Source organism: Macrosteles quadrilineatus, unplaced genomic scaffold, assembly GCF_028750875.1.
Source record: "Macrosteles quadrilineatus isolate MER2022 unplaced genomic scaffold, UCM_ALF_1.0 Scaffold_5__1_contigs__length_97177068, whole genome shotgun sequence".
Lineage (NCBI taxonomy): Eukaryota > Metazoa > Arthropoda > Insecta > Hemiptera > Cicadellidae > Macrosteles > Macrosteles quadrilineatus.
In genome coordinates, this window is record NW_026542598.1 from 69,123,260 (window position 1) to 69,151,172 (window position 27,913).

Genomic DNA, 27,913 nt, shown 5'->3' on the forward strand with positions numbered 1-27,913 from the left:
GATTTGAAAGTAATTTCCTGAGGCCTAGTCAACGCTACATTTTTTAAGTAACTAAGCTTTGCATTTTCAAATGTTTTAGACTTATAATAGTTTAAGAAGATGTACACAACTTGGTAAGGATAAAATGACTAAAAAAGAATTTTCAAGTGTATATTTATAATTATAATACTGGTGTAAATCTAATAACAGTGTTCAATAGAAAAAAAATCATCAACAAACAGAATACTTCTACAATGTTTACTTTTAAAGGAAGTAAATAAATTAGACGTTAACTATTTTTTTATATTTTAAAATCACTATTCCTTACTAAAAAAATATAAAAAATAAATTCTGAATGTTTTTGGAAACCTGGTTGTTCTTCATTAAACTATAACATCTTTGCAGCTTTGAAAGCTGTTCAAAACTTTTTGTTTCACTATAATCTTGATAGCAGTTTTGCTATACTGAAATCGCTAAAGCTAACCTACTCTACGTTATAGCTCGTTATCACTTACTCTACAGCAAACAGTCATGTACTCATTGAGTACAGATTAATCACAGCCAAATAAAAATTGAACTAGCAAAAGTTACGTTTTAGGCGGAGTCATGCAGTTTCCGTCAGGATAGCGTTTCCTGAAGGCTTCTATTAGTTCAGGATCCACTAAGCGAACTCCTTCTACTTGGTTACCCAACGTGATCCTGAAATAGGGAAATCTGATGAACAAACTAAACTATCAACCATACTTAGCAGGTTTACACTTTAGATCCTTAGTGGAAATACACCTCTGCAAGCTTTCATGAATTCAGGCCCACACCTGATAAACAGTTGAGCACACATCAATAGTGATTTTTTTATGCAATGATATTCAAAAGACAATATATCTATCTAACATCCCATAGTTTTATTTTCTACTGAAAAAATGTAGCCTACTAGAGACTAAAAATAAAACAGTGAACAAAATAACAAATGCAGTTTGTAGAGTTAAAGTTCTTAAGGTAGGCCTTGGTAATTAAATGAGTACACAGATAGAGCAAGTCAGATATACATATTTCTATTTAGGTTGGAATAAATTTCTATTTTATTTTTTTCCATTTCCATAGCTTGTTAAAGAGAACACATTAAATTACTTGTTTACATAAATCCAATGTCACAGTGCTAACTGATAGACATATGTGTGTGTCTCATAAATACTAAGTGAATAAAAAAACTAAGTGTTTCTAAAAGTGTTAAACAAATTTAAAATCAATTGCCAACTTAGTTTTGTCACAGAGAAGTAAAATACAGAGGATAGGCCTACAAGCCTATGGGATAACTGTGCGCTTTTAGCTCTGGTTTGTTGGGGCAAAAATGTGAAAGTGTTGAGTAAGGAAGACCCTGAGCGGCGATGGCTACATGTATAGCAATTGTAGCGCACAGGGTCTTCCTATCGCGTGAACGCTGTAGAAAGAGATGTCGAGAGGGAAAAGGAGAGCAGAAGGAGACGAATAGAATTTGCTCTAGACACCCTTGACTGGTACTAGACACCACTTAAGTGTACCATTGAATGTATCCTCTGTTTCTTACTTCTCTGTGGTTTTGTTTAACTGATCTAACAATTACATTGCATTTTCATCATACAATCTCAGGTTTTCACAAAGTAACAATTCCCATATACTTGTAGAAAGTTCTAAATATCTGAATATTTGCTGTGAGCTTGGAATCCCTCCAACACATTTAAGAATAATAAACAATTTACAAAAATATTGCAACTCCAAACTATGCAGGCCAAGCTTTTTAAGCCACTCTGCGCTGACAGGTGTTAAGTGACACTGTGCAACTCACGCTGATGGCTCATCTTTAACTGGTAATTTACTCAATTCAGTTGGGCCTAAATTACATTTTTTTTTTTTATCATTGGTTTGGATTAAAGAATTACAGTAGACCCCCTCTTAACCGACCCTAATGGGACCGGACCTAGGTCGGATGACTCAAAAGGTCGGTTAAAACGGGCAATCCCTAAAATCATAATATAATGAAGTGCTATTCATTTGGAATCATATAATCATTATTTTGAAGCCATACTTGCATTATTTATAAAATAAACTACTCTTATCTCCTTTTTCGTATTGACAGAAAAGTCACAAATAAACACAAAACACGGTTAAGTCAAATAGGCCTACTTTCAGTGGAATATATTATAATACTAGGCAAGAGTCAATACAAATTAATCAATAAAAATATTTCAATACCGTAACTTTAGTACTGTAATGTATTAATTGATACAGTAAAGAACTTTTTGTCGAAATTAAAGATGCAAGCAACCATTTTCAGGGTGTCCACAAAAAATTTGTCATTAATTTCCATGACTTTCCATGACTATCCATGACCATTTACCATTGATTTCCATGACTCACGAACTTTACACGCAAATTATAATATAACATACACACACAAATAATACTGCCTGGACATGTTATTTTGCAGAAAATACTGAAATAAGTAATAACAGTTAATAATGGAGTACGATAGGTACAACAATGAACTAAAACAAACCGAAAACTCATGAAATAATACAACTGTAATAAATTGAATTGTTGAACATTTGTGAAAAATCCTGAAAAATGCTACAACAGTCCGGGTTACGGCTGACTAGAGCATTGAATGGTCTCCTCAAATCCATCCATAACTGGAAATTTCCATGACTTTCCATGACTTCTTGCCTATTTCCCTGACTTTCAATGACCAAAATTTTTTTCCATGACTTTCCATGACTATCCCTGACTTTCCAGAATGTGGACACCCTGCATTTTGTTACAAGACAGGATGTTTATAACCTCTCAATGGAGGCTCCAGGCACAAAAACTATCTTGACCTTTGAGTTGTAAACCCCCTTTCCCTGCCCTCCCTACAAGTTGTGTTGTTTCTGTTTGTTTATTCCAGTGATAAGATAATCAGGTAACGCACACTTTATGATGTTATAAATTTGCCGTACAGATAACAAATCAGATCAGATGTGCTCGCACTACGAATGATGATGACAAACTGACAATAGGCTATGCTATAATTTCTGCTATCAATACAAAATAATTTATTCTTAGTCATATCCTGTGGAGATAAGCATATGGTTCAGTTCTCATCGCCCAGCGTGGGAGTGGAAATGCCGAGATTCCTAGAAAGCGGCGGTTAAACCGAACTGATCTCAAAGCAAGGTCGGTTAAAACAAACTGTATTATTTTACGATCGAAGGCGGATAATCCGATTATCGGTTAATACGAGGTCGGTTAAGAGGGGGTCTACTGTATATAGGATGGAGAGGACACAGCTCCCACCTGAGGAAGGGTTGCAGACGAGCCTCAGCACAAATAAATTATGAAAGAGGCGAAATATCAAGTCTTTTGTGTGTATATAATTTATTTGTCATGTGACTCGCCTGAAACCTCTCCCCATGTGAGTTAGCTGTGTCCTCTCTATCCTAAATAATTCTTCAATTCATTTAAAATCACTTACCAGTTGGGCTGAACGTTGTGAGGTCGGCCAAACAGCTCTATCTTCCTCGTGCCAGGAGACAACCTCTCTATGATGCCGTAGATCTCGTCTGGCTTGTGACTCGTGGCTCTCACCTCAGCGACTATCACATCACAGTCTAGACCTCGGTTGAGGTCTGCCGGATTGCCTTTCATGCCAACCTGAGACAGTAATAACCAGTGAATTAAACAAGTATGATAGAGTTATTTTTATATATTTAAACATCCTCCATGCTGGGTAGCTGAGTGGTTAAAGTGCTCGCCTACTAATCAAAAGGTCGCCGGTTTGATCCTGAGAAAAGTCAGTAGCTTTTTGATGGTTCGAAACTGGACCCAGCTGTTCCTGATCATTGGGCTTTAAATAAATGATCCTGGCTAATGAAACAGCTGATCTTAGTCAGTAACAAAGCTACACAGATCACCTCACACCATTCTACACTCATCCTTCACTCATATTTGGGTTAAAATACGCACCTAAGTGGCGTCCCCATCTTAATGATTGATAATTGATAATTGTAAAACAGATCAAACCATTTTTTGTTTAGGATGACAAGTTAATGTTTGCTTTTTACTTTCTTCAACCGTTTCTTTAGCCCGTACTACATTAGGTCCGATAATTACATTAGGTTATATTATCGAATAAAATTATGGTTATGATGATCTGATCAATAATAGACAGACTGATTGGCTAGCACATTGTTTAGGCCTATAAAGTATAATAAACAGTACAAAGTCCCAGTTTCAATATCAACAAAGTCGTGTTAGGTCTAACTTATAGCAAAGGTGCCCTGTGTAGCAAACAATTTATTTAGTTCACCACATTCGCTGTCAGATTTTAAAATTACGCCATACGTCAAAAATACAAAAAATACTAGGGAGTTTATTTAGCCTATGGTAACACCAGCGTAGCGTTTTGTGCTAAAGAACATATCAAAACTCTTTAAATATTTACTGAGAAATGTTTATTGCTTAGCTGTTGGGCGTCTAGTTTGCGGGACTTTACAATTCCTTGTATTGTGCCTTATGTAATTGTTTTACTTGTATTATTACTGAAATCTGAATAGTTTATACAACTATAACCTTAAAACTAGAGGTTACAGTTGACTGACTAACCAAGCAGTGCTCCTTCCCGTGGTTGAGCCAATGTCCAGTTCTTCCGGTTCGGATGATTCTCTGCAGTTGATTGGTCTTCACCCAGATGATCTCATCAACTCTCTCATAGCCCCAGAGTTTCAAGCACTCTCTCCCAAGTTCCATAGCCCTGAAAAAAGCTTTATTTGTAGACAAATCGTACAAGCTACATTGTTGAAATTTCCAAAATATTTATCACATTAACATTTCAATAACTTTTACACTTCTGTATAATGTTTTGCTAAAATATAAACTAGTGTATGATAAAGATTATAATTAGGGCCTATCTCAGTGACTAGCTGAGATTATGCCAATTAGAGAATTACAAAATATAGGCCTACATATAAGTTCAGCATGAAGACATGGTAAGATTAAGCTATCAACAGAAAGGTTCCTATAGATCAACACATTTTCTGCTGAGTGTTTGATCCAGATAATTTGAGGTTGAGTCTATTTGTAAAAAAAAAAACTTAGGGTGAAATATTTAGACATCAAAAGAGTAGTAGTATTGACTATTGAATACTGAAGTAGACGACCTATCTATATCCTAGACTAACCAACACAAGTAGATTACTCATCCCATTGTTAATTTTGAAACTTATCTTTCGTGTCTAGTTCATGTCTGGTGACACTAATCGCTAGTGTCAACGAAAATTTAGTATCTATTATTTTTGGGTTAATTAAATGATTTTTGCTTTACGGTTTGGTTATATAGCTAGGCGACGAGTTATTGTTTATGATTAGATTGTTTTATTTAGTTAAACGAGGTTTTAAATTACTGACATAAAAAGAAACAAATAGTAAACAAAACACAACCTCTATAGAACGAACAATAAAATTGGCAGGACTGTGCGAATAGTTCGAAAAACGAATCAAATCCAAAACTTTTTAGAGATTCGATTCGGATTCGAGAACAAATCTACTGTTTCTAACTGGATTCGGATTGAGAATCGATATTCAAATTTACCAGTAAGAGATCCGGGTTCGGATTCGATATTCATATTTCTTGTTCTTGGAAATAGATCCGAGTTGGGATTCAATATGCGAATTTACTAGATTCTGATTCAATATAATTTTGATCATCTGAGTTTGATTCAAAATATTGGGTCCAGCATTCAAAGATTAGAAACAAACGTACGAAAGCACCAACTGACGGCTGACCCAGCAAAATGTATTCTCCTTCAGTATTTTTCAAGCGGATTACTATGGAGTTGTTAATCGACAATTCTACAATCGACTCTTTGGTTCCGTTGTTGAATTACACTCGCTGGGTTTTCACTTCACTCGGATCAGTGTTAGTCGTTCTGTCAGTCGGTTTTAGAACCAACGGAGAACGAAATGGCGGACGTGATTGGGTTTTGTTGCTTCTTGTTTAATGTCGATTTTTACGATTGGAACCAGAACTTTGGATTGACTTAAATTTGGAGTTTAAGTTACTCTGTTTTTAGCTTGTTTGATTTCTAATTTACTGACGTAAGGTAGGTATTGCCTAAGTTGCAATAGGTCAAAATTGGACAGCTGACACTAAAAAACTACTTGTGTACTCTGATTTGCTGTTGACTGGTTCATTTTAGGAACCTGACCATAGTAAATTATAACTTGGTGTTCAGTTTTAGGCACATTAGTGTAGGTCGCATTTGAACCCTATCTTGGCTATCAGTAAACTTAACCTCACAGTGTCATTTGTTACATTTGTTAATAATTCTGAGGTGTATAGGCTAGGCCTGTTTTAGACTACACAAATTGGTAGACCATCACTTTTAGCGAGTAACTTAGGCCTAGATGGTAGGCCTAACTTATGCCCAATTTTTTAGTTTCAAAACTTCAAATAGGTAGGCCTAATTTTTATAACTTTTTTTTATTTGGACTATTTCAAAAATCTTTTGAAGCAAGTTATTTCAGCCCAGAAAATGTGGTTTAAAAATGTGAAAATTTCTAAATACTGCTGACTTTCCTCAGATTTGATAACAGCTTTAAATTTGAGACTCAGGTTCGATCCGGGTTCGATAACTGCTGTAAATTTGTGATTTGGATTTGACCCAGATTCGACTCGGGACTAATTAAAATATTCAGATTCGATCCGGATTCGATAAAATCTGTACCTAGCTATGATTCGGATTCGGATTTGAACCAACATTTCTGGATCCGCACAGCCCTGAAAATTGGCTTCAGCTGTACCATAAGGGGATGAGAAATAGGCGAGTGTGTTTTATCTATGTCTATATGTACCAGCTGTTTTCAATTTTCTATTAATAAAGGACGTAGTTGTGAGAGCCAGTCAGAGAATGCGCCAGTGACTAAAATTCTATTTTCTATCTTATTTTTTTTGCTAGCCAGGTGGATGAGTCAAACAGTTGATATAGCTCAGCATAAGTTATTCCATTGGTTTGAATTGGTAAAATTGTGTATTCGATAGAGATCTGTAATTAAGATCATTACAATCTGTTGGTGGCTCACATCAACTACAAAGATTTTGATTTTCAAACTCTCAACAAATCTAACATGGGGATGGAATGTCTAGCAGTATTAATAGTCGAGGCTACACTGGCCAAAACACAAATAGCTGAACCCAACCAGTTAACAATATCTAGGCCTACTGTGACTCTGATTGACATAAATCTGGTGATACAACTCGAAGAATTAAAACCCTCTGAGAAAATGAATAAAAATATTTTAAGTCTTAACATCTAGACCCCGATATGAAGTGTAGGTTGAGTACCTGCCTGTCACCCACAGAAAGATGAGTCCGTCGTCTTGAAGACAAGGAATGTTCAACTGTCTCATTTCATCATCAGACATAGTCCCGTAGGGGAGTTCCATGTGTATATCCCAGGGAGGGTCTGCCATGATCACAGCAAACTTGCCTGGAAACAGCCAAAAAGTACAGTAAACCCGTAGAACCTTGATAACAAGACTCTCATGGGGATAGTTAAATAAGACTTGTTATCAAGGTGGCTTGTTATTGAGGTTCCTCAGTATTGCAATTAAGTGTTTTTTTCTCAACAGAAAGAGTATTTTTCTTCAACAAAATTTATCAGTTTCAGAATTGGTTAATAATTGATGAGTGATTAATGAGAAAGACAAGTCAACAGATTGGCGGAAGAACTTTAACCTTGACTGAGACTTTTACTTGAACCTTTCAAGATAACAATTGAGTAATTTAAATTAAGGCATGAAGAAACAAAACCATAATCAATAATTTTATGCAATCAATCGTAAATTACTATCTCATTTCGGTACATTTATTCAGAGCTGCAAATACAATTTTTTTTTTTATCAGACTGTCAAATGACAAACCGTGAAGGTTTCTATCACTACAAAAGCATGATTTGTCCCGATATTGCCAATATATTTAAAATTAAAAGTCTAACTTTCTTTAAACTAGATTCATTGTTCTATATAAACTTAATTATAGTTTTTAATCCTCCTAGTCTAGTAGAATAAATTAAAGCCTCTGATATTTGTGGGCTATTCTATTAAGGCCTTACAGTATCTTAGTAGTTTGCAGCGCTAATACAGAAGGCACTATTCACAATAACCATTATAATATTATAAAGATACGGTTTTCACCACGGTAATATGGATAAACAGACTTTATTTTATTATAAAATAAGAATAAGAATATGTTTATTGTCTTTCAGGCTACATAAGCCTGAAAGTAAAATATTCAGCAGAAATGCCAAGTCACTATTATAAGTAGGCCTAAGGGTAATAACACACAAATATTACAAATATCCAAATAGGCTGGAGTACCAGCTTTTTATTAGTTTAAATAGAATATGTTTTATTATTTTTCCATGACCAAATTGTACTATTAAATATTTGTTTTTATTAAAAAATTAAAAAAATATCACTCAAATAAAATGAAAGCTGACAAAAATTTAGGACCTTACTACTTTTACTCATTAAATGTTCAATATTTACCTAATACAGTCATATCCAGATATCGAAGATCACTCTGCACCCATTGAGGAGGATACAAAATGGATGCTTCTTGGGTCAATTTTTTCATTGGTACTTTGTTTTCCTCCCCAGCACTGCTAACAAAGTCCTTTGGTAAAGGTATTGTTGGACCATCCACTCTGTAGTGTACATATCTGAAAAAGTTATAACATTGACTATTGGGTACTGAGGTGGACAACCCATCTATATAGACCGGCTGTCACCTATTTCTTTTTAAAATAGAACATAGTTGTGTGAGCCAGTCACGGAATATGCTAGCGTCTAAAATATGTCATTCCATCAGTTTTATTTGGTAAAAAAGATAATGTATTCATTGGAACTTAGTAATTTAGATCAGCACATTTTGTAGGTGGCTCATATAAACTAAGATTTTCATTTAAAATCTGGCGACAACTTTAACATGGGGACGCCACTATGTGCGTATTTTAACCCAAATATGAGTGGAGGATGAGTGTAGGATGAGTGGCGCGATCTTGTAGTCTTGTTAGTGACTAAGGCCGACATGTTCCTTAGACACTGTTAATTAATAGCCCATACAGCTAAATGGCAACTAAGGGACCTACAGTTTAGAGTGGAATCCGAACCACATTTTTTCCTCGTAATCAACAAATTCGTCTAATTATTAGGATAGTACTGCGGATAGTCGTAGTACTCACTAGCGCGGACGTTAATCCCCCACACCAGGGAGCATCGCATCCACAGTGCATCCCTATAAATATCCACAATTCGTGACCTCCTAGTAGCTGGATTACAGTACGACACCACCTCGTCTTGTATAAAGTCTATTAGTACTACAGTCTACTTTAGTAGCTTGTTGTTATAAAGATGGAAGATTTACATGAACATCTCTGAAATTTACTTTCAATTTTTAGTAAGCAAGTGTAGGCTTGTAATTTAGTTGGTTAAGTTAGTCTATAAAACACAGTGAGATCAGCTAAGGTAGACTCTGTCCTAGGCAGGTTTTAGTTTTGAGCTGCCAGAGCAATATCATCTGGATATAAAAAGTGTCTGGTGTGAGTGAAAGGAAGATCAGTCAAGTGAACATAAACTATAACCATTATATGGAGGGAGGGAAAGATCGACAGCCTTAAAAAAACCCATTTTGGAGCTGAAAGTTTCTTAACTTAAAATAAGAGAAAGGTAATTATAGATCGTGACAGGTAAGCTGGCACTTGACAGATTGCTACTACCTCCTAGTTCAAAAACATTATGTTAAGGCCCAAAATATTTCCCTTCAATGATATATAATCAACTCCTCAACTCCAATTTACATTTTTATACAAACACAAACACACACAAGAAGAAAGAATTCTGTCACACATGTAGCCTACAATAGAAGAAAGAATTAAAACTATTTTGAACATAAGATGACAAGAACCAGACACCAGTTACAAGAGTTACAATGGAATAATGAAGAAGTGAAATGAAGTAAGTGTTAAGTTAAACTTTCAAACATTTACATTGTCTTACAAAGCTTTATTTAAATTCAACTTATCAAAAACACGTGATGTCGCTCAAGTACATGAATCACGGGGAGTCAACCCCGTGAGTCAGCAGGAATGTTTGCAGCAGTCCGGTCTTTAACAATGGCACAGAAGTGTTAGCTTAAGTGTCACGAGCTATGTCTCGCTAAACACAGTTTAAGTATTCTCAGATATACTGGACAAGATTGTAAAAAGGGGTGTGCGAGCGGCAACATTTTTAGCCAAGCCTAGCCTAGATGCTTAAGAGAAGACCATCAAGTTAAAAAATCAAGTTAGAACACAGCTTTTACGATCACGATCACAGTGCCCGAGATAGCTGGATATGTTTATCATTTCACCTGAATTGCAAGAGACTGCAATTAGGTATACAAGTACAATATGTTTTAGGCCTAATACAAAACTATTTTAGTATAAGAGTAGGTAATTTTTTAACCAATGCTTTCCAAGGCAGCCAAAAACATTTAATACCTAACCAGAAAGGTTCTAAACCCATCTAGGTAACCCATCAATACTTCATTTCCATTTCAAATTCAACTAAATTTTTTACATAGATAATGATAAACACGTGCAAATATTATTAGGATTCAACACTATTGGTTTAAAAAAACAAAACAAAAAAAAACTAAGATTTAATTGGCCAGATGGTGCTCTGTTTTTAGCATTAAAATAGCTGCGACATCTTTACAGGTAGCATCATTGTAACAAGGTAAGTCACTTATTTTGTCTCTTACTATGCACATAAGAATCTTTATAATTTTTCAAACACAGACATAAAAATCTTACTTGCAAGTGTCCATATGAAAACAGGTGTTCAGGAAAGAGCAGTCCCCTAGTGTTTCGTCAGTGTGTTTTTGGATGATCTTTTTGAAATGTAACTTCTTGCACGTCTCCTGTCCCATCTTGGCGCATTCCGCTCTTGTACCGTGTGGACAGAACTCCATCACCTGTGCCCCACCTTGAGATCTGAATCTTTCTGCGAGCGACCTTTCTTTGGCTGTAGGCTGACTCAACAGAGCCAGTATCTCTTCGCCAAGCTTTTTGTTTTCCTTTTCTTTGATTGAAGGCATCGAAAGAAGAGACTGAAAAGTTAAGAAAGAAATGTTAACAACAATGCAAATGCACAATAAAATATGCAAATAATGCATGCAGACTACTAATACGTTCCTCCTCAAGAAGGTGACTTCCTCTTACCAGATTGTAAGGGTAAAGATATTTATTTTTTCGATGAGTTATAGGAAGTAATGTTAATTTTTGCATTGGTTATACTAATGAAAGATCGTTTTTTCAACACTACTAGATAGATAACCTGTTGCTCGAAATCGAGCAAAACTGCAACTTGTAATAAAATATTGAAGAACAAAAAACATAAACAGCAAAACCTCAATCAAAGAGTCACACTCTAATGTAATTTCTATGAATGATTATAGAAATGTGAAAAATGTTATTTTGTAAAAATAATAAAAGTAATCTACGGTACAATATTTAAATATAGATCCGTTCTCTTACTGCTATGGTTATCTCTTATGTACTGTAGGGGGGTGCCCTCTATGAGAACGTAAATGTCAACACACACTGTAAAGTGAGCTATTCAGACCTAATGTAAGCAAGCTAAATCCCTCTCTTGACGCCAACCAGTACAACACATACTATAGCATTGTTAAATGATTTCTAAGATATGTTCTGTTTTAAGCTTTGTTCTAGTTTCCGTGTTTAAATTAGGTGCCTCAACCAAAGTCTTCGGTTGGGAACATAGGAGTGGATTTAACGACATACCTAGAACAGATTCACGTTCAACACTATTGGTTTAAAAAAACAAAACAAAAAAAAACTAAGATTTAATTGGCCAGATGGTGCTCTGTTTTTAGCATTAAAATAGCTGCGACATCTTTACAGGTAGCATCATTGTAACAAGGTAAGTCACTTATTTTGTCTCTTACTATGCACATAAGAATCTAACTTGACTCCTCAGTCCTCGGAGCTCTCATCCCTACAAATTTCTATTTTTTCATTGCATTTTTGTTATTGTTTTACATGCACTGTTAGGTTCCAGTGCCAACGTCGTTTTTATAGATCTGTGCGTATTCAGGATCATGACCTTCTTGAGGAATTTGATTACCTACACGGTGGTAAAACTTGTCATGGATCTTAAAATTGTAGATCCCCTGTATGACCTGCTCGTCAAAATGTGCTTCAGAGCTGACCATGGCAAAGGCGGAATTGAATTGACGAAATTTTATCCAGATAATTTCTGAATCCAAGCCTCACAGATTGGGAGTTTCCAAAAAGTTCCTGAAAGTATGGTGAATTCCGCAAATGAGGTAAACGAACCTTTCATTTAAGGCAACAAAGAGTAAAAATATAATGTTCATTTGTCCAAGATTGGATGTATCACCGGCGGTACTGCCACTCTGTATCTGTCAAATTGGGAGGTTGATGCAAGCGGTCACGTTTGCGTTCCCTCCAGCCACTCACACTTCTTCGTCTTACTGGTGGTATTTAATTTTAAATTTAAATCAAATACGAAACTTAACCAATCAACAGAAAACACTACAAAGGAATTTTGGTACATATTGTAAATTACACGATAACATGGTAATGTAACGGGTAACTGCACTGTGAATAATCACTTTCAAACATTCACTTAATCACACAAAATTGTAACCAAAACTACATGATAATTCAGTAAAATACAATTTAAGGTAAATAAATTCAACTAGGCCTATTACAAACAATTTGTTGTCAGGTCTTGCTAGGAAACTCTTTATTTATGAACCAGACTTAGTTAACAGATGTTAAAATAATAATCTAAAATTCCTGCTTTTCTCTGGAAGTAATAAGTCCTGCAGTCTGTGGTTCAACTTAAAAACTATTTCAAACTACGTCCATATGTTTAGTTGTAAACAAAGGGAATTGAGTTTGATGGTTTGATCTAATGTCAGCAGATAGCGCCGCCGTTTCCAAACTTTAGCCCTTAACTGTACTTAAGTGATGCCTTTAATTTTACGAGACATATTTGCACATCTACGTGAAAATACCTTTAATTTGACACCTCAAACATTAAAATCAAACGTAGCGAACTCAAACTTCAACCAGGACGTGATTGAGCCATGCGAACAAGATCATCTTGAAAATTAAGAAGTTAAACGGGGCAAAGCCCGCGGGTTACAGCTAGTAATATATAGAAGATTTATGTATGTATTCTATGCTACAAGCAAATAAAGATTCTTTCAATTTGAATTTGAAAGTATGACACTGGCACAACAAGCGACAAGCTAAACAACGTCTCCCGGCAGGGGCTAACCTTGCATTGGAACAATAGGCCTATAGTCCTCGCCACCCTAACTTGAGGCAGCCCAAGGCCGAACTAGATATACGGCGTGCGGCCTTGGGCTGCCTCAAGTTAGGGTGGCGAGGACTATAGTTGTAAACGGCATGCCACTGGAAACCGCTAGTGGTGAGGAGATTACTCATCATGTCCAGTGAACGCGTTAACCAGTGGATAAGCAGAAAGGCTACCTCGACACAAACGGCTACACTCGTAAAACCGTCTTAAAGGATTAGATGAGAATGAAAAAGCTTTAGAACCTAGACCTAATTGAAAAAATAGTTTCCAGTTTCTCAAAATCACATACAACCCACTCTTACCATTATATCCGTTGTTTTCTTCTCTCGTGTTTTTTTCTCATCCTTCTCCACCGCTTGCTTGGCAGTTTTCGCTGGTATCTCTCCATTCCCAGGATCCACCTCTTTGCGTTTCTTGCTCTTATACTTGATGTCTGGCTCGTGATGGCTGGACTTGCTCTGGTCTAACGTTATCTCATTGGCCATGTCCATGAGCTTAGCATGTTCAGCCGTCACCACTTCCAAAACTGTCTTGCCGTCTTTAGACCCCTCCTTTACACTGTGGGGCAGATTACCAACTTAAGAGACCTAAATGACATCTAATTAATATTAAATTAGAGATATTGAGGAAGAAAGGACTAAATTACTAAAAGTAGGCACATTGCTAAACTTAGCCACCAACAGAGTGTGGTGATGTCAATTATTGAATTCTGTTGAATTGGCCAACACAACATAATGAACCAAATCAAATTGAAATGATAACTTACTGTAATGAGCATATTTTATAACACATCAAATACAGCTAGAACCAAAAAGTGGAGAAAATTTAATTCTGAAAGCGGTTTGCTGCAAGAGTGGTTCATTTAACTATGCTTTATTTAAATTTAACAAAAAATAGCTACAAGCACCCCTCTCATCAACTGCTGTTCATTCATTAGTTCCATGTCTTCTTCATCATCAAAAAGTAAATACATAGAACCCCTCATATCCGACCTCAGAATAACGGAATCCTCAGGATATCCAACGTAGTGTCCGCTGTCTACTTGTTTCCTGTCTGGGAGGGTGGGATAATGCAAATCAGATGTTGCCGAAGTCGCAAGTATTGCCGCGGGTGCGAGGGGCTGTTACCGAAGTCGCGGAGACTGCAAGTTACGCTCATGCTGTTGTCACGGTCGCGGGAGACGATTACCGATGTAGCGGAGATATTTTTGGTTCTACTGTACCATACATCAACTTACGTGATGAGCTGTTGGGTGGCAAACTTGAGCAGTAGGTTGGTGAGCACATCGTGAGACACAGGTTTGTTGTCCAGTCGCTTGGCTACAGCAGAGCACAATCCCGTGGATGTCATAGGTAGAGTGAGCGACACTTCACACAGCACTGCTAACAGCTGCGCCTCTACGCTGGGATCTGACTTTACCAGGTCACCACCAGGGGGCAAGGAGTTGGAGTCCTCTTGTTCATCTGCCAACAGTAAAGTAGGTTTAAATAAAAGTACAAAAAGATAGAGCTATCATCATAGAGCATTTTGCTTTAACTCATTAACATGTACTGTATCAAGTAAGGGCATTTTCAATATTACAATATAAACCTCTTTTGAATGCACTCTGTTATAGAGAAACTCAAATCAATCAAAACTGTGATAAAAATTCAAATAATTTTGAAAGTTACCTAGGTACCGAGAATCGTCAGCCGAGGCTAACAAAATGCAATGGAGCAGAGGACGACCGTGTTAGATATAATTTTAAAAAACAAACTGTCGATTGTTTTAAGACATACATTCGGAATATAGTTATTTTAGGCTACACAATGTGTTAAATTCCAAACATCATTGTTTAACCATCAAAAATTGGTTCGCCGTATAGTCGGTGCGAATATAAAAGGTATATACAGTACAGTATGTTTATTCTTAAGTTAGCTCAGAGTAGTATAGCGTAAAATATCGTACCTCACTCATACAAAATGTGTTTACCAGACTCCTATGGTAATCCCGCACTCGACTTCGTCTTGAACAGGAACGACCACACTCTTGACTACAGCTTGATACTGTACATATTCGATACTTATGTTGTCAATATTCCATCGTATTAAACAAGCATTGGTATCGATACTACAGTTCCAATATGGTATCGATACCAAATACCAAAAGGTATTTGGTATTCTCTTGGTGGTATCGAAGCGTCCTTAGGCCTGATTTAATCTGATTAGGCTTAGGATATCAAAATTCAACAAAAAACTTACCTGCTGGACCAGCTGCAGAAAGGTTCAATATGTCCTGCCTTTTTTTTTTGCACTTTTGAGGTTTTTCTCTCAAACTGTTTTGTCCAGTAAACACCTATTTTCAGGACTAGTAATGACAATATACTATTACAGTTTATCATATTTAGTAATATGTCAGTGGCGTAAGGCTTGGAAAGTTACCACTTGTTCTTGGGAGGAGTAACAGGACATGGCTCTATTAATGATGTTGCAGTCTACTGACAGGGCCAGATTCCCCTATAGGCCCAAGAGACCCGGGCCTATGCGCACAAGCCCCCAGGCGGTGCACGGCGAAGGGGAATTTTTTAATTATCTACTAATAAAAATAAATAGCCATAACTAAACATATTTTGCAAATTGATTTTGGAAAAATCTGGCAAATAAAGCATTTTAATTTTTAAGCTCATTAGAAGAAATAATTAATTTTTGGTAACTAGGAGCAACTGAGGAGGATGCAGAGGATAGGGCAAGATGGAGAGGCTTTGTTGGTGCGGCCAAATATCTTCTTATATATGCATGGCCCTAAGAGTTAGAGTAAGAGTAAGAGTAAGAAGAATTAAATGTCAAACCCTAAACTCAAAAGCAGTGTTTGTGTTTACTGTTTACATAATTTGTGATTGAGATTGATGTTGTTAAAAAACCAAACAACAAAGCAATTTAATTTTTTTGTTGAGTTTGCACTCTTACACCCAACGTCTTTTTAGTGAATCTCCCATATAGGGAATAAGCTATGGTAAGACCTGGACCCGGGACCGAATTACTTTTTCGTTTTGAGGTCCCTTGAGGCCATAAACCAAGATGCATGGAGTAAAAGAGGTGGGCCAGACAGAGCGCGCCCCTCTCCCCCCCTCGCCCATCGGACTGAGGCAGTGACGTCACTGCAGTCCTCGAGCCGCTACTCACAGCCCGTACACAACACTTTTAGATGTTATTTTGCGCTGTTTACGCCAGTTTGTACTACGCAATTGTTAAAATTGGAGATATACAAAATAAAAGTAGCTTTTGGTAATGTACAATCATCATCAGATTAGTGTAATTAGGAATGGAGATTTATATTTTTATGAATGGAAAGAAAAAACATTTGAAATAAAAACACTTTATTTACAAAGTGTATCTCTCACCATTGGACATGCAATCAGATACATGTATAAACACATTGAGTTGTAGAGTTCTTGAAATCTTTTACTTACTCTTAAATTTAGTACTGACGATGACGTTTCTTAGTTGATTGTTTTTGATTTTTTGTTGCTGTTCATTTGTTTTTGCCTGATTAAAAAAACTTCAATATCATTAGACTCTACTATTCTTCTTTGAGCAAATAGCTCAAGGCGGTCTAGAGGTAAACGATGAACTTTATGGCGTAATGGCTTAATGTCTTTACTTTCTTAACAGGGTCATTTATTCATATCAAAGCATTTTAAATAGGCCTAGGTAAATACCTATTTAATTTTCGATTTAAAAAATTCCTTTTCCAAACTCTCAATTTTCATTTAGCCTACATTGTGGTGTTTTATTATTACAACACAGCTTGCACAACTTTTTTGTTTCCCCGGTAAAGTTTTCTCAATTTTCGTTTTGTAGAACATTCCTCCACATCACTGCGATAATACTGTGTTCAGTAGACACAAGTTTCATTCAGGGCTCACGAATGTTTAACATTCCCCAAACTCAATAATCATGAAATTAATTCCTTTAAACATCTTCAAAATAAACAAATATAAAAATGATTGAAATCCAAAAATCGTTTCTTTTGCACATTTCAATAAAGACAAAGCATATTTTGTTTGCGAATAAAATATGACTCTTATGTCGGATTGAGTTTTAGTTTTAAAATAGGTAACTGTCATTATATATATAGGTAGCATTTTTTATCTCAGAAAGTAAACTCGTATAAAAACACCGAACAACGTGCACTTACATAAAAGAGAAAATCCTCTTAACACGAAAATAATAAAGTCTAAAATGAAACATATGTTTATACATACGGAATTAATATTTTTCTTTAAAAGTACCAGTGAAACAAGCTTTCCTCGGGGAAAATCATTAGTATTCTCTGAGCGTATTCTTTGGTCAATGCCATTTATCCAAACAGATTTTTGTGGTCTATTTAATTCCTGTAAAATAGTAATACAGTATCGTAGTTGACTTTGATTTGTAAGCAACATTTATGATTCTCATGTAAACTATTAAATAATTGGTTGTTGTTTTTTTTTTTTTTTTTTTTTTTTTTTTTATCAACAAACCCAAATAAGTTTATCATTAAAAAGGAAAAAAAGAAATAAAACATGAAAAAGGATGGCGTTTCATTTATAACTAACACCAAAAAGCAGTTGAAGTAACTTTTAAACAGGCAACTTTTTCACCTAGTGCTAAAAGATATTATTAACTGACCTGAAAAAGGGGAGTGTTATATCTTAATCTAAAATAATTCTTAAGTGTAATATCAATCCAACTGAATCGGTAGACGCCCGCATTTCATCACTTTCTATGCAACATTCAGGCCTAATTGGTTATTTACTATTGTCAAACTGTTCACAATTCATGTTTAGTTCAAAATCATAAAAATCATTATTTAGTACACAAAGATATTTGTGTCATAACGGTAAATACCTCCTCCAAACCAGCGTAAATCGTGTCTGAAAAAGTAAGGTTTGTGCGTTTAGCATGTATCTAGCGGCGAAGCAGCCGCGGCCGGGACTGCAGTGACGTCATCGCGCGCAGTCCGCTCTGTCTGACCCACCTCCTTTACTCCATACATCTTGGCCATAAACACCAACCGTTCAAATTCATATATTAGCCTATATATACAAACACACACACAAACTTTCAGATTTTTTTTGTGTTTTTTTACGTGTGTTCTGTGTTTTATGTTTTAAATTGATGACGAATCTGAGAAGAGGATATACCCGAGGATGTGGCAGTCGCCACGAAACATGTAGTTATCTACCAACACTAAACAGGATATTGTAAGGTAACAAAATAATTTAATTAATATAAAGCAATATATCCAGAAGTAGGACAATGAATTCTAATAAATGTAAAACACTTACCGAGTACTTTTATCGTGACTGGTGAAGATGCACTGCTCCCGTCAGCTTCAGGCTGCAATATCTTGTTCAGAGGTGAAGCACTGTTATCTAAAATTTCATAAGTCAATTTTAATATAGGGAATAACCATGTACCGTTAGTGGCACGGTAAGACCTAGAACCTGTTTTTTTATTATTTTAATGTCCCAAGTAGTTAAACTACATGTTCAAATTTGTATATTATGTAGGCCAACCTATATAAAATTATATTGTATCTGATAGCTATATATGAGTGTGTCCGTGAACGTGATACAACTAGAGTTATTTTGGTCAAATTTTTTTATGAAATTTCGCTAAAAGGTGTTTGCTGGGATAAACTACATTTTTTTTTAATTTGCTTGTGTAACTTAGGTTATGGATAGACCTAAATGTTGATGAAATTTAGTTTAGCAAATTTATTTAGCCTTATTTTATTCTAAACTGTTAACATTGTCTTAGTAAAACTTTAAAAAGTCTTAAAATTTTCAAAAGTCAATGATCCATTGCATTCATGATACATCATTACTGTTAATATTTTATAACATTTCAAGTAATAAATGGCATTAGAGTAAAAAGATAGCTTGATACTGTACATACGATACTTGTGTTGTCGATACTCCATCGTATTAAACAAGCATTGGTATCGATACTACAGTTCCAATATGGTATTGATACCAAATACCAAAAGAGTGGTGGTATCGAAGCGTCCTTAGGCCTGATTTAATCTGATTAGGCCTAGGATATCAAAATTCAACAAAAAACTTACCTGCTGGACCAGCTGCAGAAAGGTTCAATATGTCCTGCCTTTCTTTTTTGCGCTTTTGAAGTTTTTCTCTCAAACTGTTTCGTTTGCTTTTAATAGCTTGAATTTCTTCCCAAGCATCTGACATTTTTTTATGTGCTGCTACGTCCACCTAGGCTATAATTTAAAAAGTTTGTGAATACCCTATTTAATTTCTATTACCGAGACTGATGTTACATTTTTGTGTGCCTAACAGTAACAGCAAGGAATGAAATTTTTAACAACCAGGCCTATTTATATTTTGTATGAGTATGCATATTTTGTACAAATTTATACTTAGGCCTAATAATTTGGCGACAAGGAAGAAAATGACTGAAAAATACAAGACCTTAAATCTTATAGGCCTGCTCTGTCTGAATTTAATGTGTATTTGAAGGACAAATTTGTTTTCCCCTGTTTTCTCCCTGGCCCCTGCCACCACAACATATTAGCCTACAGCTGATTCATACTGTTTAAAATTTTACAACAGTTGTCACTTTGTTTACATTTTAGTAGTAGGCAACAAAACGATTGTGATTATTCTGATGGTATTTTTTGCAGTTTAATATTATTCAGTCTGTCTTTAATTGATTAGTTTTAACTAGTGTACATGTTGCTCGAATTCGAGCAATTGCAAAGTATTACAGGAGTTATTTTAAAACGAATAACAGTCATATTTACCATTAATTTAAAAGAGTCAACTCAAGATTACCGGTGTGTAGCTCAGACTATTTTTATCTTCGTTATTGATAAACCTAAAGCATTCGATCCTGCCGGTTTTCTCCTTCTCAAAATGCCTCGCTGTACAGGCAACACAGGTCATTGATAGAGGGCGAATTGAGAACGAAAAGTCGTTTTGGGGTAGTGTTAGGGCGCATTTGTAACCTAATAGTTGAGATTGTCCAGGGTCAGGTGCTGACTGTGATGAGTTAAGCCTATTACGCGCCACTGTTCTGTAGCTGCGGTCGTTATCACGATTACGCCTCCTGTCTATGTTTCGTTGTCGTCACGTCGGAGGCATTTAAAAGAAAAAAACAACAAATAAACAAATTATAGCTACACAAAACAACGATAAATGCCCAAATTTAAGTTACAATCATACTAACACGGTCCTTCAGGGACAGGGACTAAATACCGGCAGGGAGCAATCAGAAGGATTACTCAAATCGTTGTACTCGTAAATTTCCGCAGTTTCATGCGTCACCAAATCACTTTTTTTCCTTCATTGCTAAATACCACTTACAATCACTAAATTTGAGTTTTGGATGTTTCGATGCAATTAGGTTTTTTTTCTCTCTCGATCTTGTTAATATTTTCTTATTTACTATCATCATTAAGTGTCTAAGTACTCCTGAATGTTTATGGACCTGTGTATAGCTGTATTAGCAACTCATTCCCAAACACAGACGGATAGTCTACTTGGGATTTATTTTTCCTGTATACACAATTTTGAACAAACATGTAACATTAATTCAGGAATAAAGAGATTTTGATTTGATTTGATTTCATTTCATAGCAACACAAAACAACGATAAATACACAACTTTAAGATACAACCATACTAACACGATCCGTCTTGGGGGTTATGTTTACATAAACTCAAATAGTAAATAAATGTACTCAATGCGTTTCATTGAATTGAAAAATAACAGCAATTAAATTATACAGCTGACCAAAATGTAAACAATTATGTTCTCCATAAGGATTACATGGGAACTTTCAAAGCCACTGGGGCAGAGCCCAAGGGACTTTTTCAAAAATGTAAGGCCAGTTTGCAAATCTACGCGACACGCTCTTTCCAATGAGACGTCAATGGATAAAATCTGTTAAGAAAAAAATGGCGGAGGAGTTCAACCGACAAAGTTTCATGTAGGCCTAGCGTATTAATTATATAGATTAGAAATGGCCAAAAGGTGCCAAGACATTACAATTCAAACTAAAAACACAATTTTTAGAGTGTACAATTATTTAAAAAAACATTTATTATAAATCTGCAGGATGACACTAACTCTGATTGCTTAAGCGAAGATGATGGTGAATATATACTTTCCAGTTATGAGAGTGAATGATGTAATGGAACGTCTCCGGTACTTTTTAAAGTCCACATTACAACTAACATTTGTTAAATTTACATCATTGTGTTCATTTTGTGGTTTAATATATGTTTAAAAAATCAAATTAAATTTATATGTTTTTACGAGATTTGTTTTCTATTTGGTGTGTACTAAGGCATATTGGCCTTTTATTATTAAGGATTTGAAATATTTATACAATTAGTAAACGAAAAAAAAATTCAAAAACTTTAATATAGCTGTTAAACATACAAATGGTTTAATTTGTGTGTATCTCCAAACATAACTCGTTCATTCAAATAGTATGATCAATTTGTTATGTTAGTTTATCCTCAGTAAAAGAAAATTGAATACTCCTACTTGTCATTAACCTAGCAAGTTTAATGTTGTACACTGATTATTCAGGTATAAACAGGATAACCCAATGGTTTTCATCCTGATCTGACCTTAGGGCTCCGCTAGAGACATTGACAAAGTTCCTATTACCGACGGTATTAAAATAATAACTAAATAAAGAAGTGAAGAATCGCTTTAGAATTTTGAAACCAGTTCACCACGAAACAATTTTATGACATTAATGACACAACAGACAGGGCCGCCTAGGTCAAAGCAAAGTTCCATCAGTGAACTTACTACAGAAAAACTCCAATAAAAAGTGTGCCAAAAAGTGTTGGTACTATTTATCACCTAAGAGAAATAAATAAATTCAGTCACCACGGCCTAACTTAACAGAAATATTGGTCAGTGGTAATGCTACAATTTTTTTAATCAGCTCAGCTTCAAGCATTCTGCAAATGCCCGTGTGCTCCCGCTATCTCCACGTTCCACCACCTCCAAACCCAAATCTGTCCCGCCACCCCTGAATTCTTGAGTGACCCTTATAATCCCGTCATTGCCTGCGTTGGTAGCTGTCATTGCATCCACGGCTGCAAAACCCCGTGGATGGAAAATTTGATGAAAATTTAACCCATGGGTTAAGTTAGGTTAGGTTAGGTTAAGTTAGGTTAGGTTAGGGTTAGGTTAGGTTAGGTGAGGTTAAGTAAAGTTAGGTAAGGTTAGGTTAGGTGAGGTTAAGTAAAGTTAGGTAAGGTTAGGACGGGAAGTCTTAACGCAGGTAGTAATCGAGGATTATAGGGGTCACTCTGAAATTCGGAGGCGGCGGGACACGGAGGTGCCGGGACGCGGAGATAGCGGGAGGTAACCCAAACGGCAAGGTGACAATTCATTGCACCAGGAAACCCCTAGCTACAAATATTTTGTCAAACACTGAAGACAAACCTGAGATGCATGCAGTTTGAACAGGGCACTTAGCATGAAAAACTATGTGCAATATTATTTCGGTACCGAGCTACCCCACTACTGGTGCATCCCAAGCACAATTTATTTTTGGCAGGAACTTGAGAACCAAGCTAGATCTCTTAGGGCCTAGTGAAGATGACAAAAATATGGCTCAAAAACCAATATTTAACAAACATTACAATATTGGAGAGAAAGTATGTCAAGAAATTACATAGTATCCACACTGGGAAAATTTGGAACTATGGTGGAAAGACTGGAGCGACTGGGAGATGACCAAGAGCCCAGACCTTTGTTTGGGTTAATCCCCTGATTTATGGCCTGAGGGTAGTGGTCACTGGAGGAGGGGTGGGGAATCGAGAATCCTGAATCCCACCGGAGGCGTTAACTTTTTGTAAAAGATTTCGCTTAGAATGCGATTAGGCCTGCTTCTTAGCTGTACATCTTTTGTTCGAATTTAAGGCATTTATAATTTTATTTTATGAACATAACTAATTTATTTTTTGATTAGTAACTTAAACCTTTATTCGATATTTTCATTATCAGCAAGTTTGGTTGGTTTGGTTAGGTTATGACGGTTTAATTTTATAATTTAAAAATTACCTATAAAATTGAAATTTAGGCATTTGTAATTTTATTTTGTGAACAGTACTATTTTTTTATTAATAAGCTTTCATTCGATTTTTCATTATCAGCAATTTAGGTTAGGTTAAATGACAGTTAAATTAAATTTAAATCTAACCTACAAACGATACCTACGTTTTGACAGCGATAGTCATTGAGCTAGCAATTTGCCGCGAACAGTTCGGCTATGCACGGTATGATGCGGAAGCGTTCAAAACCAACCTAGAACTGATAGCTCAACCGACCGTGATTAAGAGGATTACAGCCTGGATCATGTGCCTACACCCACTACGACGTCACTACCTCATAGCACTTGATGATGGGTATGCAATAAAGCGGCTCCTTCAATCAACTTCGAGCTTGTGTAGTGCCAAAAGATTCTACTCGTTACAAAAGCCTTCTACCTAGCTCATTGACACAAACAAGGCAAGGAAGTCCAAACAACCGATGTGAAACAATAGCCAAAGTACCTCCTAAGCAAGCACATCGAACTTAAATATTAAAAAATAAGTTAAGACACCAATAAAAATTGATAAAGACAACCTCCATTCATGCGAAACACAAGGTACCCATCTTGTGTTACATCCGACCAACTAAATGCGTAAATCAAGTCCCGAGGTTATTGATATCTCTCGGAAATGGTTGCGGTATTTATAAACAACATTCAATGTAAACATATCATTGACAAGTAGAAAAAATAATCTTGATCCAAACAGCTGTTCGTTATTTCATAGATGATTATGTGATTAACATTGGGAGAAAACTTGTCAAAAATCTCACAAAATTGGGTTTTTAAACCTAGGCTACATAGTTTTATTTACAAAGTAGTGAGGCCATATTTTAATAGCTAAAGACACTCCCCCAATCCAGTGAATACATTAAAATTATCTGGATCTTGATAGGAACTCTCGTTTTTCAGGAGATAGTCGCGTAAAATGCCTTCAGAGCCGTGACAGACAGACAGACAGAAATTGAGATAAGACTTGTATCGGCTTCTTTAATGTATAAAACGTAAAAATAACCAAATAATAAATAATTCTGAGCAATGTAAAGAAAAAACTCTAATTTTATTTAGGCTGTATAGATAATTCAATGATTAAGCTACTTTTTAAGCTAACACTAATTAATACCAAAACCCTACCTAGGCTGACGTTAACCGAAACCCCCAGTCTGTGAGACCCCATTTAAAAAATAATGGACCCCGCTTAAAAACACACAAACCGAAACCCTCGGCCTGTGAGACCCCGCTTTAAAATACACTAATGCTGAGCTTCTGAGACGGACATGTTATGAACAGACAACCTGTCAAGGTTACGTCACCCACACCCATGCAAAATGAACAAACAATATATCAATAGGTAGGGGAGGAAAAGGGGGGAAGGTATTGGGTGAATGGAATCTCCCAAGTAAACAGTGTTGCCAACATGCATTTTTTGAAAATTCCCGTGGGCCTGTCAGACCGGGGTTTTGGTAGGTATTAGTGTTAAGAAAAAAGTTAAAAATTTTCAATAGTGATGTCCATGTTGTATGAATTTATATTTAACTAGCTGGCCCGACAGACGTCGTCCTGTCCTAATGTGGTTTTATGTCAAATGCTCGTTCATTTTCAAGATGAGCTCGTTCGCAAGGCTCAATCACGTCCTGGTTGAAGTTTGTTCGCTACGCTCACTCACCTTTAGGTTGGAGCTCGTTCGCTGCGCTCACTTGCCTTCAGTTACATTTGACAACAAATATTCGTAAAAAACAAATGGAATAGAAACCTATTTGATAGCTCTCATTTGTTATGCATAGATTTGTTTTTAAAAATTAGGTTATCATTACAACAGCTGTTTCCTTAATTTAATCAAAGTTAATCAAGAAATTACAAACATGGCATGGTAAACAAAATAAAACATTCTTCCATAAGATTAACATGTAAACTGCAAAGGGCCATAGGACGCTTCCTTAAGGGTTTTTGAAACGGAAACAGGCTATTATGTTATTCTACTTAGTACCTAAGGAATATCCCTGTAAATTTTCATGCCAATTGGTTCAGTAGTTTTCTAGTTATAAACGCTGTAACTAACACAACTTTCTTTTATACCTATATTCAGATAACCTGCCTACAAAGATTTGATGGTAAGTTATATTGGCACTAGGCCTAATAGGTAGGCCTACTTATGGAGGCCACTTATTTTAGAGGGATTTTTTACCGAATGTAACTTAGGCTTACCAAAAATAACTACACAATTGGAAAGAACATGACAAGGTGTCCAAATTTGACATGATTACAATTAGCCGGCTTTAAGTTCTGCCTCCTAGAACGCAGCGATGTTGACACGGATTGAGTTGAAACGGAGGCCACCCTTACAGCGCGCTGCAGGGGTTACGTTAGGTTAGGGGATGCAGGTTCATAGGCGTCCCACTACCATAGGTTAATCTAATTAACTAAGCTTAACCAAACTTGATAAAATTAATTAGGCTAAGTTAAATACTAATCTAGAGGTTAAATACCTTATTGCCAACGTAATCCTTGGTAGACTTAATGGCTACCGGGTTTGACACACTTATGGTGTCATTGTCAAGCCTAGACGTGGTTTTTCGCTTCTATGAGGTCGTCATAAAATCTTCAAAAACACATAACGAGAGGAACAAATAACAAAAACGAACACGTACACACACATTTTAACGAATAAAGTATGGCCATACAACTCACGGCGCGGCTGCGGGTTCAGGGTGTAGGTCTAGACTGACCATCGCTGTGTCCTTCCCCTCCCCTCCTATCCTTTGTTGTTATCAGTGCCATTGTCTTCTGATAAGTTTTGTATGAATGAGAAGGCTGCTTCGCGACGGTCAGTCTAGAGTCTGTATGGCCATATTTTATTCGTTAAAATGTGTGTACGTGTTCGTTTTTGTTATTTTTTCGTCTCGTTATGTGTTAACGATATGTTAACGCTATTTAACTTAACTTACCATGAAATTAGTTGCAGATTACTTTCATACTTTTACGGATTAAGCCTAGGATTGTTGTGTGTTGAATGTTTTTTACAAATAAATAGAAGTAATTTTAGTTAGCTTACTAGGCCTAATCTAGACTTGTTGGTAGGCTAAGCCTAGGCCTAGCTATGTGACAACTTAAGCCTAGACCCTTTTATAGTGAGTGTGCTTTTCAGTTAACTTATATGTTTGACACATTCAAAAAAAAAATACCAACTTCAAAATACAGTTTTTATTAAAAATTATAGTTTATTAGCATGAAATAGCATTAACATTTAGGTTAGGAAATACTCTTAGATTGGTTGAATGCAAGTGGTATCGTAAAAGATTTCTATATTGGTGAATACGTACGATATAAAATCACTGTCTAAATAATGACGTGCTTGAATAAATTTATATCAATTAACTTCGTTATTGTACGCCTAATGCAATACATTCATATTCTTTTATGTTTCCTAGGTTTAATATCAAATATTTAAGGTCAATAATATCAAACAAACAATTAAACAAACAAAACACAAACACAACGCCAACAGACAACACAACACACAGACAACACCTCCACACCTCCAAACTCCACCAAACCACCAAACCACAACAAACCAAACACCACGAACAGTGAAACTTCACTTCACTTCACTCCAGTAACTCCACTCCACTGCCGGGCTGCCCATGGTGGAAGCAAATATATTTACTTCCACTATAATGGGGCTGCCGCTATGCCGCTCGCACAATTTTTATTTCAGCTGCAGTTTTTTAATACGGAATATGGGGACCTGCTGGAGAAATGCAGTCGCATGAAGGATCTTGGTGTCACGATTGATTCTTCTTTGAGTTTGGTCAGCACATTAGCGACATACGTGCCAGGGCCTGCCACACCCTTGGCCTGGTTATTCGGACGGTAAATCACGGGCTAGACTCCGTAGCAGCTACCATCTTATACAAGTCCCTTGTCCGTCAGCTACACGTATGCTTCGGTTATATGGTATCCATACCAACTCTGTCTTACAGAGCAGCTAGAGTCAGTCCAAAAGACAATTCATCAAATTGCTGGGAGTCGAGAGGGGTTCAACTACTTAAAGAAGTCCCCACCCATGTCGTCTCAGAATCATACAGGTTGCAGCCATGCAGAAGACGACTAGCAGATGTGCCGTTCCTCTACAAGCTCCTAAACAGCAAGATAGTCTGCCCTTACCTCCTGGAGAAGATAAATTTCAGGGTGCCCACCAGGACACTATAGGGATCAGCGTTTATTTGAGCTTGGAGCATGCAGGAAGAAGTTACCTCAAGAACAGTCCTATTCCAAAACTAAAAAATATGCGTTCCGGCAACACGTCTCTGCATCAGTGGACCTCTTCCATGAAAGCCTAGCAGCCATCAGACGCTCTGAACCCGCATCCTCTGGTCCCCTGCCACCGAAACCTAGAGTGTCCCAT

General features: G+C 36.3%; 1 protein-coding gene across 1 annotated transcript; it reads right to left on the reverse strand.

Moving 5' to 3' along the window:
- Positions 1-234: 234 nt before the first annotated feature.
- On the reverse strand, positions 235-26,939 carry LOC128994287 (N6-adenosine-methyltransferase subunit METTL3). Its single transcript, XM_054418705.1, has 11 exons — positions 26,829-26,939; positions 19,495-19,647; positions 18,713-18,799; positions 14,642-14,867; positions 13,707-13,962; positions 10,845-11,140; positions 8,539-8,711; positions 7,334-7,478; positions 4,597-4,744; positions 3,467-3,645; positions 235-678 (listed from the first exon to the last, which is right to left on the reverse strand). The coding sequence occupies exons 2-11, from the start codon at positions 19,616-19,618 to the stop codon at positions 567-569; spliced, it is 1,746 nt and encodes a 581-aa protein (XP_054274680.1). The 5' UTR covers positions 19,619-19,647; positions 26,829-26,939; the 3' UTR covers positions 235-566.
- Between the last annotated feature and the right edge of the window lie 974 nt (positions 26,940-27,913).